The following is a 14,909-nucleotide window of genomic DNA, read 5'->3' as shown; positions in this document are numbered from 1 at the left end:
CGTCGTAGTTTCAGAGCCTTTTATTCTGATGAGACAAGAGCGAAGTTACAAAGCCCTAAGCACGGCCATTTTGAAGTATAGAAGCATAGTATTGTGTCATTTAATTCAGAGGATTTACATTATTCAGCACGAGGCGAGAGAGAAAAGGGAGAATCAGTGATGTTACAAACCACCAGTTCCTTCACAGGTTTACCCGTTTGGTGAAACTGACAGCTCCCCAAATCCCAGACCATTAACAGCATTATCTGATAAAAAACAAAAAAAAAGGGAAAAAAATCACCACACCAACAGAGGACAAATGCAAAAACCAACCCACCCCCAAAAATGTATTCTGGATTGCACTGCCTTTTGATACCGTAATGCCTCAACTATAGCAAGATACAGAAAATAAATCCTTCAAAAACACCCCCAAAAAGCTCAAAAGACAAACAGGAAACATCACACAGTCGTTTGTAGAAAAGGTGCTAAAAGTAGTTCTTCCTATTCAGACGCCAGAGGATAAAAATTAGCTTCACAAAAAAACCCATTAAAACAGCGTCACTGTGAAGCTGCTTTTTGGCTTCTTCTAGATGTTGGGCTGCTCCAGGTCCACTTTGGACGGCAGCGGCCCCGCCTCCTCCTCCTCCTGCAGCCCCTCCTTCTCCTTCTCCCCCTCCCCCTGCCGCCCCATGGAGGTGATGATCACCAGGGAGGAGGCCGGGTACGGAGTCAGCTTCTGCTCCTTGACCAAGTCCATGTCCCCGTAGATGCTCAGTTTCTGCAAATAAAACCAAACAAACACAAATCAGATTCTTCCACCAGGGTACATTTACTTATTACTAGGAATTAGTTCTGGTGAGGTTTGGTGTGTTACACTGCAGACCAATGACATGAAGTTATTATAAATAATTAATTTAATTACAAACAAACAACAATAAATAAATAAATAAATAGATGAACAAATAAATAAATAAAAATAAATATAAAGATTACCAGTCCGAAAGAATGGAGTATAAAAATAACAATTTAATAAGATGGAATAAAAGTTCAAATTAAATTAAAATTAAAATGTTATTGTCAAATATATATAAATAGCCAAAGAAGAGTTATTTTATTTTTTTCACTGGTGCATTCATTTGACATGTGCAAAATATAATATGCAGAATAGTCCAAAGTTATCCACACCAAATAGTTAGTTGTTCAAAATGTCATTAAGTTCTGTAATGCGTAATCACTAAACATTACAACTGGTTCATTTTATCACTTTAACCAGAAAGTGAATTGTTGATACAGGGGTTTATGTTCTTAGGTCTATTGCCGTTGTTTTCTATTTTTAGTTGCATTACTTTTATTAATACTCTTACCAATTTTTTAAGAAACGTACAATGGAAGCTATTGAAATGTGATTTGTTGATACAGAGATCTATTTTGGGAATTTATTGACAACTGTTATTATTTTCTTTATTATTATTGCATATTTGTTTTAATGTGAGCTGCTGTTACACTGCAATTTCTATCTATCTACAGTATCTATCCTCCCACCATGCACCACCACAGTTCCAGCACCTGGACAACAACTATAACAAACTTTTTATTTCATTTTTATCCATAGAATTAAAAAAAATATATATATATTTCGGATTATGCATGTTCCCATGTGACACAAAAAAGAATTAAATCTCGGGGATTAAGTTCAAATTTTTAAAAAACACTCTGACTCACCTCAGCAGGGACGTATTGGTCCACAGCAGTCGCCACGGTGGCGCAGCAGATCCAGATCAGGACCAGCACCGACAGGACAAGGGTGGTGGTCAGAATCCAACCCGGGATCCATGGGTTCCTGAGGAAATACAATCAATACACCTGGGTTAGTTTTAGTGAGTTATTGTACCCGGGCAGTGCTGTTTTAGTGATCCATGAAGTGATTAGGATCGGGGCAGGTCCCAACAGACCGTGAGAGGCAGCTGAACAGGTTGTAGTCATCCTCCCTGCGTTCCCCAAACATGTCCCTGTCCCTCTCCTGGATGACGGAGTGAAGGTAGTCTTTGTACATGGGCCTGCTCAAACTGGACGCTGGAAGATGGACCAAACGGCAGGTTAATTCACTCTTTTCGAGATGAAAAAAAAAAAACAAAAAAAAAACAAACACTGTTTGGCATTTACAATGAAATAGCAGTTATGGAAGATAAGAAAAGGAGCACGTACATGTGCTCTGAGGCTCCTCTTTGACTTCCTTCTGCAGCTGGAACTGGGGAATAATCTGGATCTGGGGCTCAGTCTGTTGGACAACAGATTAAAAGGCTGGCTGTTATATAATATTCTTAGTTATTTCACACAGAATGGACTGAACGTAGATAAGATAAAATAAGATAACATAAGATAAGACTTTTCTTAGTCCCCGGAGGGAAACTCAGGCGTTACAGCAACAAAACAGTGCAGGTTAAGAGAGAGATACAACTTAATAATTGAGGTAAGATACATCACATAATAAATAACAAATACGTACACATCTATCTACACAGGTTCACATGAGGTTGCGCTATGCTAACTAGTAGCACTATACTAACTAGTGACGAGTGAGTCCAGTACCGGAAGTGGCAGTTAGACTACAGTAGGCAGACTAATGTTTGATTAAATTATCAAATCAATGATGAATCAAATACTTTATTTAGGACCGTGTGTTAAATCCCGCCCTGAAACAAAGCTTTGTCCCGTGAAGCGGTACACGACCTGGAATATGATGACTTTCCCGTCGTCGGCTTGGAGGTAGAACGTCCAAGAGGAGGTGATGAGGTTTTGAGCTTGACTCATGACATCGTCCCAAAAGCCTCTGACCAGGGCCAGCGGGTAGAGCAGGTGGATCCTTGGCATCATCGCCATCAGCTGAGAGACAAACAGCAGGAGGATCAAAGTCAGAGACGGGATTTCAAAGCAGACCAGCTCTGGGATCCATGCTCCAGCGTGGGCTGTACCTGCTCCTGCCTCTGCTCGGCGACGGGAAGCTGACTGTGGCAGCCCAGGTTGCAGGCGTACTGCTCGTCCGACTGGGAGTAGGCTTCATGGCAGCCTGCGGAGAAGTAGAGGTGGAGGCAGCAGAACCACAATCAGTTCATTTCATGAAGTACATTTTCATATACGAGGGATTTGTCGTGGTGAGCACTGGTGCCTTTCTGTCGAGACGATCAGCATTAGAATGTTTGCTGTTGAATCTTTTGGGATATCTTTATAACCATATATTTTATTTTTGGCCATGACCTTTCATTTTATTTTTATGTCTTTTTCATTTTTATAATTTTTCTGATATTTTAAGGTGATATATATTTTTTGTTGTGTACAGTTAACTGCTAGGTTTATTGTACATTGCCCAAATTCTCCATATATTGACAGTCTTATATTTAAAAAAAATATATATATTTAAAAATTGCTTTATTATAATTTTGCCGACTGTTTTGATGTGAGCTGTTGAGACAATTGCAATTTCCCTCCGGGATGAATAAATGATCTATCTATCTATCTATCTATCTATCTATCTATCTATCTATCTATAAAAGCATGTAAAAATATGAAATAAATCATTTCCAAATATAAAGAAATAACCAAAAATACAAAGTGAAAAAAGCCAAGTATATAAAAATACACACCGGATATAAAAAGTGGGATTCCACAGGATAAACTATTGGCATAGTGAACTGCTGATCATTCCAATGTACTTGTGGTGTTGGAGCTGACCATTATGCCTCAAAAAAGGGGCGCATGCAAAACGTTGTTTCATCATCAGATATTAAAAAAGCACCCGACGCAAAGAACAACGCCTCTTACTTGATTCACATTCAGTCTTAGTCTGTTTCAGGTCTTCACTGTCGCCGACAAACTGGCAGATAGAGAAGAGACGGCAGCCTCTACGGCATGCAAACAGTTCTTCCTCCTGTATAAACAAACAAAGAATAACCAGTTCAGTTACAATCATACAGGAATGATGAAGTGGAACGATAAAATCAGAATGAAACATTTATATACACAATGTTTTGTGTGTGTATGTAATATATATATATATATATATATATATACACATACATACATACATACATACATACATACATATACATATATATATATATATATATATATATATATATATACACACATACATATATACATACATACATACATACATATATATATATACAAGAAGCAAAAATATAACAAAATTCAATTATAGATAAGCTGTTCGACAGTTGGTAGGGGTGCTATCCACAGCTGAAAGTATGATGTGCAATGATGCAATAAAAGGGATAAAGGTCCTGTATGCACAACGATGCAGATTAGATTGTATATTAATATCAATATCAAATGCAATGACAAGAATTTTATCCAATAGCTACCGGACCTGGGGGCTGAGTGAGCAATACTCACTCCCATGTTATGCTGTTAGAACCATTTTGTTTTCCAACCTGGTTATCATACATAATATGCATGCAAACTTGCACGTTTTCCTATTTTTGGGAATTGTTGATGCAGGGGTTAACTGTTAATCCTTAGGTTTGCTGTACAAACAATGCGTCTACAGTTGTTGACTGCATATTGCCAATTTCCTCTATTCTTTATGTTGACTTTTAGCTGTATTGTATGATGCCCTTTGTCATTTATTATCGCCTCGCAAGGAGGTATATATATATATATATATATATATATATATATATATATATATATATATATATATATATGCACCCACCCATCTAGAAAAGCGGCGTATTCATCATAACGACGTCTAGTAGTTGTGCGGCCACCATGTACAGTTCGTGTAGCGCAGCTAACCTCATTTAGCAGCTAGCAAGACGAACGACTCACCCGCGGGTACGTGTGTAAACTGTAGGTCATCTGACAGGTCTGGTGGCAGGGCGCCGTGTCCCCCAGGACGCTGTCGAAGACGTCCGCGGCCGCCGAGGCGCAAACGAGCACCGCGAGCAGGACGAGCATCGTGTCCCGAGTCGCTGAAGTCCGCATCTCTGCCCGCGGAGACCAAAACAAACGCGGGGCGCAGCTTCCGCCTTCTTTCTGCTTTGACGTCTCGCGAGAACACGACGTGGGTGAACGCGAGGTGGTTGACGCGAACCGAAGCCGCGCGTGCGCCGTGTTGCGGGTTAGCTTGGGTTAGCTTGGGTTAGCATACGATAGAAACAAACTTAGTTTATATTGCGTTGCGCTCTTTCCCACTGAGTATTTATGATTTTAATAGTATTTTTTTTTTAATATGGACAGAGACAGTGTTTTTTTTTTTTGTCAGAGTTTGAAAGATATCGTATCTAAATCAAGCCAGAAAGCCCGTTCAACACGATGAGCTGCGGAGAAGCGGGGGGGGATACGTGAGGATGCTCGGGGACAGAACGTGATCGGTTTCCTCGTCCTGGCCGAACAAAAAGAGGACTCCGTTTGAAACCGTTTCTTCAAGTAGGGGCACAATTGGAGACCTGTGCGCGTCTGGAAATGGACAAGTTCGTCGTGCGGTTGGCTAAGGGCGAAACAGCCAAGGCAACGCAGAGCAAACGGAAGGTTTACAGACAAGCCACGATAGAGTCGCTACGGGTGAGACGCGTTATTGACACCATTTTATTAAAGTGGTAATCCATAAGACTATTTTGTATTTTTATTATCATATTTGATATGATCCCCTTGTTCCTCTAGCTGCCACATAATGAGAAACTGTATTTGCTCTAGGCATATTCTTCCCTATGTGCCGATTAAGTTGCTGGTGGCGGGGTCCGCCTTTCCCGGCAAGAATGCAACGATGGTGCAGAACGTGAAAGGCGGCCGCAGTGAATTTGATAAACCAGCATAGCTAGGCCCGATCACTAAATTTGATATAGTTGAACGTTCACTTAAACAAAAAAAAAAAAAAAAGAACGCACGGGAAGGAGTATCCCCCACCACCTCAAGTGATCGAGGGGAAATAAAACAAAATCCGCCGATCAGAAGAAGCAATCGCTTGTTTTTTTTTTTCACATTAACATGGTTGGTGTTGGTGTTTGTGTTTTTGGCAGAGAGTGGTCGTGATCGAGGACATCCAGAGATACAAGGCGATGTTGGAGCTGCCTTCCCAAACGAAGGACAACCTTCTCCTGGCCCTGACGGAGCTCAAGAAGAAGATGCCGTCCAGAGAGGTCCTGAAGTCCACCAAAGTCGGTGGGTACATGGATTCTTGAGTTGCCTTTTTACATGACCTCCACTATTCATCACTTACAATATGGGGGAGGATGTACTGTGTTGTTTAACTGTGTTGGTGTACGACCCAAACACTAACCTCCCATGTTTGAATATTTATATAATATTTGCATCCTTCAAATTCTCTCTTGATTTACAAATGAATGAATACATTTAATTTGAGTGGAGGTCTGATGTCCTACAGTCACTGATGGAAGAAGAACTCAGATGACAGTTTAAAAAAAAAAATAGTACAGGCCGTGTCATAGTGATTTCCAAACATAGTATGGACCCTCATGAATCATACCCATCAGAAATCAGCAGTTGAATGTATATAAATGTAAATCCAGATTTCTTTTGTATATATATACTTACTTTGAAATGAGAATGTTTTTATATGGCTGCGACTGTGATATTCAGTCGTTTGTTTTGTTTTCTACCGACAAAATGTACTTATCGTAAGTCACTTTGGATGAAAGCGTCTGCTAAATTATGTAATGTAATGTAGTTGAGTAAAAGTTGCTGGAATATTCTTAAGTAAGTACAGAAAAATGCTTAAAAATGTACTTAAGTCCAGTAGCAGTACTTCCACCAGTACTAGAGAACTAGAGCAGTACCAGAGTGGAAAGTGCTTCCACTCCGTTGTGCTAACTTCTAAAAGCCAAAGCAGCGGCAGAGAAATGAGAGGTCTATCCAACACTTTTCCTCTCTAAGGTCACGTTGTGAACAAAATGCGGAAGTTCCCCGATGCCGAGGTGAGTGAACTGGCAGCTCAGGTTTACACCGAGTGGAGGAGCTTCATCCAAAGTAACTCCAACAAGCCGTCCATTGAAGTACGGAGCGACAAACAGTCCGAGGAGCTCAGGAACAACGGCAGGAGACTTATGGCCGACGCCTTGGAGGTGAAGGTGAGGAATCCTCCCTCACGCACGTGTCTTTCACTCTTCTCCTTATGTCTTTTTTTTTTTAAATCATTATTTGGACATTTCAGTCTATAATTTTAAGTCATGTCTTCGATTCAAATCACAACATTTGTAGCTTCATACATAGCTTCATACTCACATCTACAAACACTTATGCAACATGCAAAAAGTTAGCAATTTTTCATTAAACCAATCATTATTTACATTCAGAATTTAGCAATTGTTAGTTAATTGTGACGCTCAAAATATATTTACCTTATTTTGCTCTCAGCCAGCTATTAAGGAAGAAATGTCCATCCCAACATATTCCCATAAATAGTAAAGACTTTATTTATAATAGATACAAAAATATTACAAAATATATTGGAAAGATTTGTGAGGTCTGGATTTGGATGTCCTTACGCAAGTTGAATTGACAAAATGGTACTTTTTCACTCAGTCTTGCCGTGCCCGGATTATTTATTTTACTCATTATCGAAGAATGACTGTTGTGGACTGTGTTTAATGAATGTCGTGATTCCCACGCAGATGAATTGCAGCCTGATCGACAACATCGAGAGAGAGGTTTTCCACCAGAGCTCGCGTCTGCTCAGCAGCTCGTACAGACGCAGCGTCAGGGCGCTGGTCTTTGCCTTCAAACACAAGCCTGAGGTCCGAGCTCAGCTGAAGAACGGCACCATACCAGTGAATCAGCTGGTTTCCAGCTATAAGAAGTAGTGTTGAAGTGTTTTATGAGAGCCTTTTGGTGGGGTTTGTTTTTCTCTTTTCATGGAATGGGCTGCAGATTTTAATCATTTCTTTTTGCTTTTTAAATCTATTTTTATTTTACATTTTATTTTTAAATGAAGTGAGCATTGTACTGTTTTGTAATTATTGCTTGCAAAGTCTTGTCAAAAATATGTTATTTATTGTCAAAGATTTGGGATTTGTCATGCCATTCCTTTGCACTGGAATCAGAGTTAACATTAATCATTGTAGATCTAAACCCTGGAATTGTCCTGAATACCTCAATGAACTGTTTCCTACAAAAAAGATCCACATTTGAGTCCGTGTCCTATTTTGACTTTATTTTGCGGTAGCGAGGGAACATTTCCTTAAAGCAGCACGAGCCAGATAATGGCTATGACCATGAGAATGACGGCCAGGGCGCAGATGCTGATGAACACGATGTCACTTGGGTCGGGGGGCTCGGTGTCCTCCGGCGGCTTGGGCCCGCCGCCGGTGTTTTCCGCTTGGCGAGCCAGCTCGTTGAGCCGGCGCCGCTCCTCGGTGGAGATGATGGCCACGGTGGCCACTTTGCGCTGGGCGTCGCACTGCACCTCGTACTCCTGCACGTTCTGCTGCTTCCCGTCAGAGAAGTCGATGTAGAGCGAGTTCACCAGCATGGTGATGTTCTGCCGTTTCTGCAAGGGAGGCAGTGGTTCAGAGGGTAGAGCGCTGGGCTCAAAGAGAAAGCTTCACTTTTCTGCCCTAGAAAATATGTTCTACAGTCAGGAAAATAAAACAAGATAATTATGGTATGATGATTATTTGTGAAAAGAAGATGAATTACACCGCTGCCATTATAGGGTCACTGGCGGAGCACCAGGGGTCGCAGAGGGATCCCTTCAATCATGGGTTGATGTAAGAATTAACATGTAGTATTGTTACTCTTTGTTAAGTACATATGTGTGTGTGTGTGTGTGTGTGTGTGTGTCTATACCGATCAGCCACAACATTAAAACCACTGACAGGTGAAGTAAATAACATTGATCATCCGGTTCCAATGGCATCTGTCAAAGGGTGGGATACATGAGGCAGCAAATGAACCCTCAGTTCTTGAAGTCGACGTGTTGGAAGCAGGAAAAATGGGCAAGCATAAGGATCTGAGCCACTTTGACAAGGGCTAAATTGTGATGGCTAGATGAGTAGGTCAGAGCATCTCCAAAACAACAGGTCTTGAGGGATGTTCCCAGTATGCAGTTAGTACCTACCAAAAGTGGTCCAAGGAAGGACAACCTGTGAACCGGCAACAGGGTCATGGGTGCCCAAGGCTCATTGATGCGCCTGGGGTCCAGCCCGTCTGGTCTGATCCCACAGAGGAGCTACTGTAGCATAAATTGCTGAAAAAGTTAATGCTGCTATCATAGAAAGGTTTCAGAACACACACATGCATCGCAGCTTGCCGACTATGGGGCATGTGTAGTCGCAGACCGCTCAGAGTGTCCATGCGGGCCCCTGTCCACCACTGAAAGCACCTACAATGAACACATGAGCGCCCAGAACTGGACCATGGAGCAATGGAAGAAGGTGACCTGGTCGGATTAATCATGTTTTTATTTCACATCGTGTGGATGACGGGGTGCGTGTGTTGTTTACCGGGCGAAGAGATCGCACCAGGATGCACTATGGGAAGAAGGTAAGCCGGCAGAGGCAGTGTGATGCTCTGGACAATGTTCATGTGGATGTTACTTTGACACGTACCACCTCCCTAAACATTGTTGCAGAGCAAGTACACCCCTTCATAGGTGCCTCAGCCTCGACGGGTTAGAGCTGTTTTGGCGGCAAGAGGGGGACCTACACCATATTAGGCAGGTGGTTTTAATGTTAAGGCTGATCGGTGTGTGTGTATATATAGATAAAACAATTTTATTAATGTTTTTATTTTTTTATTTTCGCCTTTTTTGTGAGCTTTGCGGCCACCGACTCCACCTCTTTCATAGAGGCTGCCATGGTTGCGATCTGCAACCTCAACACTAGATGCCACTAAATTCTGAAATCTTATGTGTGTATGTTTGTGCTTGAAATGTTTTTTTTCTTTTTTTGTTTTTTTTAATGGTCAGGTTGCTTTATGGTGCATATTTTGATTTTAACTACAATTGAAAATGGGTAAAATACAAGATGTGCTGTATCGTCATCAAGAACCGCCCAAATAGTAAGCAGGACCGAGGGTGTGCGTGATCGGTCGATCAATCAGTGTCATCGATTGTGAACAATGCTTTTGAAATGAGATTCCCAGACGGGGTCGGTCTCGGAACTAGCCTGAGGTAGTTTGAGGAACCAGCAGGAGTGTGTGTGTGTGTGTGTGTGTGTGTGTCGTGCTGTTAGTGTGTTTTGCACCCATTCCCAGCTTCATAATGGTCCCCTGGTGGCCAGGGTCCACTAGAAGGTGTAAAGTGTAATGGGGGTAGCTGAGTTACCTGTCCGGCGGTGCCGCAGTTGACGAAGCGGGCCTGTATTTTGTAGGACGTGGCCGTCACCTGGGCTGCACAGGACGGATTACCCAGGTAGATGCTCTCGCGGTCCAGCTGAGGCACGAGCTGCAGTGGTATCAGGATGGAAAACTCTGTTCTTGTGCAGCTAATGTTCACCGGCACCACTTTGTGATTGTATTCGAGGGGGGACAAAAAGAGAGTTTATGCACATAAGGTTATGGTCGACTCTTAAAGAAGCTGTATCACTCTCACTTTCAGAGGCTTTAGGGACCCAGAAGGACCAGGCCTAGATCCACACCGCAAACATTTCAAGCGGCCGCTGTAATGCGCCACATGCCAGGATAAAGACATGGCTTTTGAGGGCTGACACTCACCGCCGACGTAGGAAGCGGAGAAGCCCCCGCGAGCCTCATTTCTGTCTGTGCTAAGAACCACCAGCAGCTTGTTCCCCCTGGAGGTAAGTGAGGGGGGCTGTTCCCTGCCACACCAGCGGCCTAGCAGGGCGTCCGTCTGGCTGTCACCGTCGTACACCGCCACCGAGTCATAGTCGCACTCGTCTGACAGACTGTTGCGCTCCTCCAGCTCCATGACGGGAAAGAACAGTTTGATGCGGTACCCTGCTGCCAGCGTGATGCTCCAGTGGCAGTTGATATTGTTGGGGTAGATGTTAGGGAAGTGTGGACTGCTAAAGTTGCCGTTTACAGCTGACAGGACTTGCTGGCATTCTCCTGGAAGAGATAAGACTTTTTGAAAAAGAAGTAGGTCGAAATATTTTGGCAAAAAAACATTTGAAATACCGAGCTCAGGGGCTTAACTGCGCTTACTTTCAGTGCACGTCTTGCAATGTGAGATAGTACTTGAAGGATGCCGTACCTGAGTAGTAGTACGCCTTGAACCCCCTTCCCCCAATGTTAAAGTCAGACTTGAAGACCACCAGAAGCTGGTTAGAGGTCGTGAAGGTATTCGGGGGTCTATCCGCCCCGCAGTAGTTGCCCAGGTGGCGGTGGGTGACTGTAGGGCCGTCAAACAGGGCCACAAAGTCAAAATTGCAGCCCTCGTTGTTCTCCAGCTGGAAGTCCAGAAAGACCAGGCTGACCACGGTGCCGTTGGAGACGTGGATGATCCACGAGCAGTCGGCGTTGTTGCTGTACTCCCGAGGGTACCCCGGGCTGGATATGATGCCCGACAGGCCCGTCAGCATGCCACCACACATGTCTAGAGAGGGCGACGTTTGGAGGGCACATTTGAAACAATCTTACATTGTTTGTACTACAGGATGGACTGTAAGAGTAATAAGAGTAAGAGTGTAGTAAAATATATAACAAACAACCCAAGGAAATGACCCTTATACCCGTACGTGTTGTACCCTACATGCCAATTTGGCACAGTTGAAATTAAAACCTTGGCTTGCACTTATGCAGTTTTTTTTTTTCCTGATGACTCCGTATTTTCCTTACTCTGCGCATTTTTAATTGTGAAATGTGAAAATGGGTCTCAAAAGTCTATTCCCAGTAAAAAAAAAAAAAAAAAAACTACAAAAAAACACACATTCCTCATTAGCTCCCTACATTTCTGAGACCTAAGCATTTTCCAGTCAGCAGAATGTGACAAGTCACCTTTCCTGTAGGCCACGGTGAATCCCCTGCTGGCCACGTGGCGGTCCGAGTGGAAAATAACGGACATGACATTCCAGGACGAAGTGAACTGGGGCGGCGAAACGTCTCCGCAGAATGTCCCCAGGAGGTTCCCCTCGTCCTCGGACACCCCGTTGTAGATCTTGATGTAGTCGTAGGCGCAGCTGAGGTGGTACTCCAGCTCAAAGTGGTGGAAGGTGAGCAGCACCGACGACCCCTCGGCCACCACGATCAGCCACGTGCAGTCGACGTTGTAGGGGTAGGGGCCTGGGAAGTTGGGGCTGGATATGTTGCCGGAGGAAGCGGAGAGGATCCCGCCGCATTTGACGCCTGGAAGTGGGCGTGAAAAAAAAACAAGAACAAACACCGAAAAATACATCCAAAATTGTAACTGTAGTTCCAACGGACCGACACATTGGAATGCACCGCCGTGGTTTTCTGCTCCTCGCTCACTTATTCTCCTATTTTTCTCCTGTTTTTTTCCCCGTAACAACTTGATATGACCTTTGTTGGTGTATTAAAAGCTGACATTGAACAATGAAGGCCCGACTTTTCTCGACGCATATCGCGGCGGCAAGACAAAGCACCCCCATCAAGCCTGGGCTTTGCCCCATCAAGATAACAAATAGCAACTCACCTCTTCTGGAGTCAGCCTTGCCAGCCAGCAGCAGCAGATGAATCAGCACGGCCACCCCGAGACGCATGGTGTTTGCCGCGGATCCGGCTTCTGTCACACCTCGGACACAGCAGCGACGGAGGACGGCGACGGCGACGGAGGACGGCGACGGCGGCGGCGCCCGAGCTCCAAGCCGCCGGGCATCGGGGGAGAATGGAGCGGGACGTTGAAAAATTCATCCACCGGCTGAGCGAGGAACCCGATAGCCAGGGCTGGCCGCCCTCTGCCGCCTGCCTTCGCTAAATTTTAATGACCAATACCCAACGAGTGCCCGTGGCTTGTCGGGACACTGTTTGGGGAGATGGTGTAAATGTTTAATGATAATGTCACACGGAGAACACATAAGCCGAGGGGGAGCCGATGGAGTTGAAAGAGAAGATTTGAGGGGGGCGCTGATATGAATATAGGTTCTTTATGGAGATGTGAGGGAACCAAAGGGTCATAACCGCCGAACACTGCAGTTGAGAAATACAATGAATGTGCACGGCGGCAGTTTCCAATGCCGGATTGTTGTTATTATTAAGCGAGCGATTAATGACGGCCCTCCAGAGATTTAGCCTAGGCCTGAATTATTAGCACATGTAATAAAACACGTTCGGTCTCCTGATTTATGCTTTGTTTTGCGCGTGTTTCTGTTATTGACATACCAGTCAACAGGTTGAAGAGGGGACTCTTATTAGTCAAGTGCTCTTGAGTTGCATTGCCGCGAATGGCTGCTCAGCAGGCCTTCACCGTCAACAGATGCGCTTTCATTACAGGGTAAAATGCTGATTTGTTTTTCTACCTTTACACCTTCGACTTCCGTAAATGACAACATTGCATGTGTGAAGTCCTCATTTACTTATTTTTGTTTTCTCAGTAAATGCCAATCATATTGCATTATTCATTTTTTTTTCGAGGCTTATGTGAAAAAAAAAAAATCAGAGCTGACTCACACCTTGAGTAAATGATTATTTTGGAAATAAATAAAGTCTCTGTGGCATCCCAGAGTGAATGTCTCGTACTTGGGTCAGGTTTTGCTGCCAGTTCCAGGCTGAACCGTCTAGATGGTGCTGTTGCACCAGGCTCATCCTGAAAAAGCACCACTGGCTTTTTAAAAGTCATGCACAGCTTTAAGCTGAAATAAATAAGAATGTGATTAAAATCAGTCAAGTGTTTTTCACACAGCGGTTCCTGGAACTAAAATGAGACGCCTCGCCTTTGAATTTTAATTCCATCCTCTCTGAAAGCTTGTCATTGTTCAAGGATGTAAGCACTGGGCAATGCTGAAATGTGTTTCAGAAAGATATCCTGTCTTTAGTGCAATTAAATCACCTTTATTTCTTTATATATCCTTTATAATTAGCAAATAAACACCACTTATTCAAAAATACCAATAAGGCGAGGTTGAAAAGTGTTGGAAAGTTCAGGCAGCATGGAGGGCACTTCAGTCACATAAATTGCATCCATTTGCATTTCTACTATTTTGTAGCATAATTAAATGACTGGTGCCCAGATATATGAATCCATCCATTATTAATGTTACATGAGTGACATTTCCATATTCTGGGACGTGCGTGTGCCTGTTTGTGTTTGTGTGTTTGTTTGACACAAGTAAACAAACCACGTGCAGAACAGTTTTCTACCAGATAGATCTTGTAAGATTCCCATGATGGCATTTTGAAACACTTACTGCTGCGTGTTGTGTTTGAGCTCAAAAATACAAATATATATATATGTTATACAAGCTCCCATCATCGGGGTAAAAATCACATATCGATGTATGAATTGATGATGCATGTCTTCGAATGCAAGCAGATACTTTGCACGTTGGCATGGTGATGATGGCCGCATTGTCCAACAGGCAATTCTGCAGAAAGTGGAGAAAAAAAACCATGAATAAAATGAAACAGAAATAGCCACATATACAGATATATACCATGTGATTCTATGCACAGGATAAATTGTTTGTATAATTATATATGGCGTAAATTATTACTGCAGTCATTTCACATATCATTTCACTTTTGACATTTTGAATTGACCCCATCTATTGTTTGCTTTGTTATAATGGAATATTGTCATGGTAAATGGTCTATTGTTTGGTATCTATCTATCTATCTATCTATCTATCTATCTATCTATCTATCTATCTATCTATCCTGTCACTTATCATGATATAAAAATGGGAAGGTTTTGACATCCTGACGACTCTCTACTGTTCTAACTTATTGTACATTTTCCAAATTTCCTCAAACCCTGGAAGAGTGTTCCACCCACACTGAGTGGATACAGAGGAAACTGTTGTATCCGAGCCGCTGCTGCT

The 14,909-nt window shown here is 43.1% G+C and overlaps 3 protein-coding genes across 3 annotated transcripts; 1 reads left to right on the top strand and 2 right to left on the bottom strand.

The window, feature by feature from the left end:
- Nucleotides 1-5: 5 nt before the first annotated feature.
- On the bottom strand, nucleotides 6-5,026 carry tmem59 (transmembrane protein 59). The gene is made up of 8 exons (XM_080011687.1): nucleotides 4,828-5,026; nucleotides 3,799-3,904; nucleotides 2,952-3,046; nucleotides 2,710-2,862; nucleotides 2,185-2,257; nucleotides 1,932-2,052; nucleotides 1,702-1,819; nucleotides 6-757 (listed from the first exon to the last, which is right to left on the bottom strand). The coding sequence occupies exons 1-8, from the start codon at nucleotides 4,981-4,983 to the stop codon at nucleotides 566-568; spliced, it is 1,014 nt and encodes a 337-aa protein (XP_079867813.1). The 5' UTR covers nucleotides 4,984-5,026; the 3' UTR covers nucleotides 6-565.
- A 104-nt stretch (nucleotides 5,027-5,130) lies between these two features.
- tceanc2 (transcription elongation factor A (SII) N-terminal and central domain containing 2) lies at nucleotides 5,131-8,127 on the top strand. Its single transcript, XM_080011695.1, has 4 exons — nucleotides 5,131-5,562; nucleotides 6,018-6,159; nucleotides 6,892-7,085; nucleotides 7,629-8,127. Exons 1-4 carry the CDS (start codon nucleotides 5,464-5,466, stop codon nucleotides 7,815-7,817), a joined length of 624 nt encoding a protein of 207 aa, XP_079867821.1. The 5' UTR covers nucleotides 5,131-5,463; the 3' UTR covers nucleotides 7,818-8,127.
- A 67-nt stretch (nucleotides 8,128-8,194) lies between these two features.
- cdcp2 (CUB domain containing protein 2) lies at nucleotides 8,195-12,632 on the bottom strand (the record flags this gene model as incomplete). The annotated part of the gene is made up of 6 exons (XM_080011682.1): nucleotides 8,195-8,503; nucleotides 10,280-10,458; nucleotides 10,669-11,022; nucleotides 11,168-11,509; nucleotides 11,911-12,258; nucleotides 12,566-12,632. 6 exons carry the CDS (start codon nucleotides 12,630-12,632, stop codon nucleotides 8,195-8,197), a joined length of 1,599 nt encoding a protein of 532 aa, XP_079867808.1.
- Nucleotides 12,633-14,909: the final 2,277 nt, after the last annotated feature.

The sequence above is a fragment of the Zeus faber genome (assembly GCF_960531495.2).
Source record: "Zeus faber genome assembly, chromosome: 12".
Classification (NCBI taxonomy): domain Eukaryota; kingdom Metazoa; phylum Chordata; class Actinopteri; order Zeiformes; family Zeidae; genus Zeus; species Zeus faber.
The sequence above is the reverse complement of the archived record's forward strand: the minus strand, read 5'-3'. Positions and strand labels throughout refer to the sequence as shown.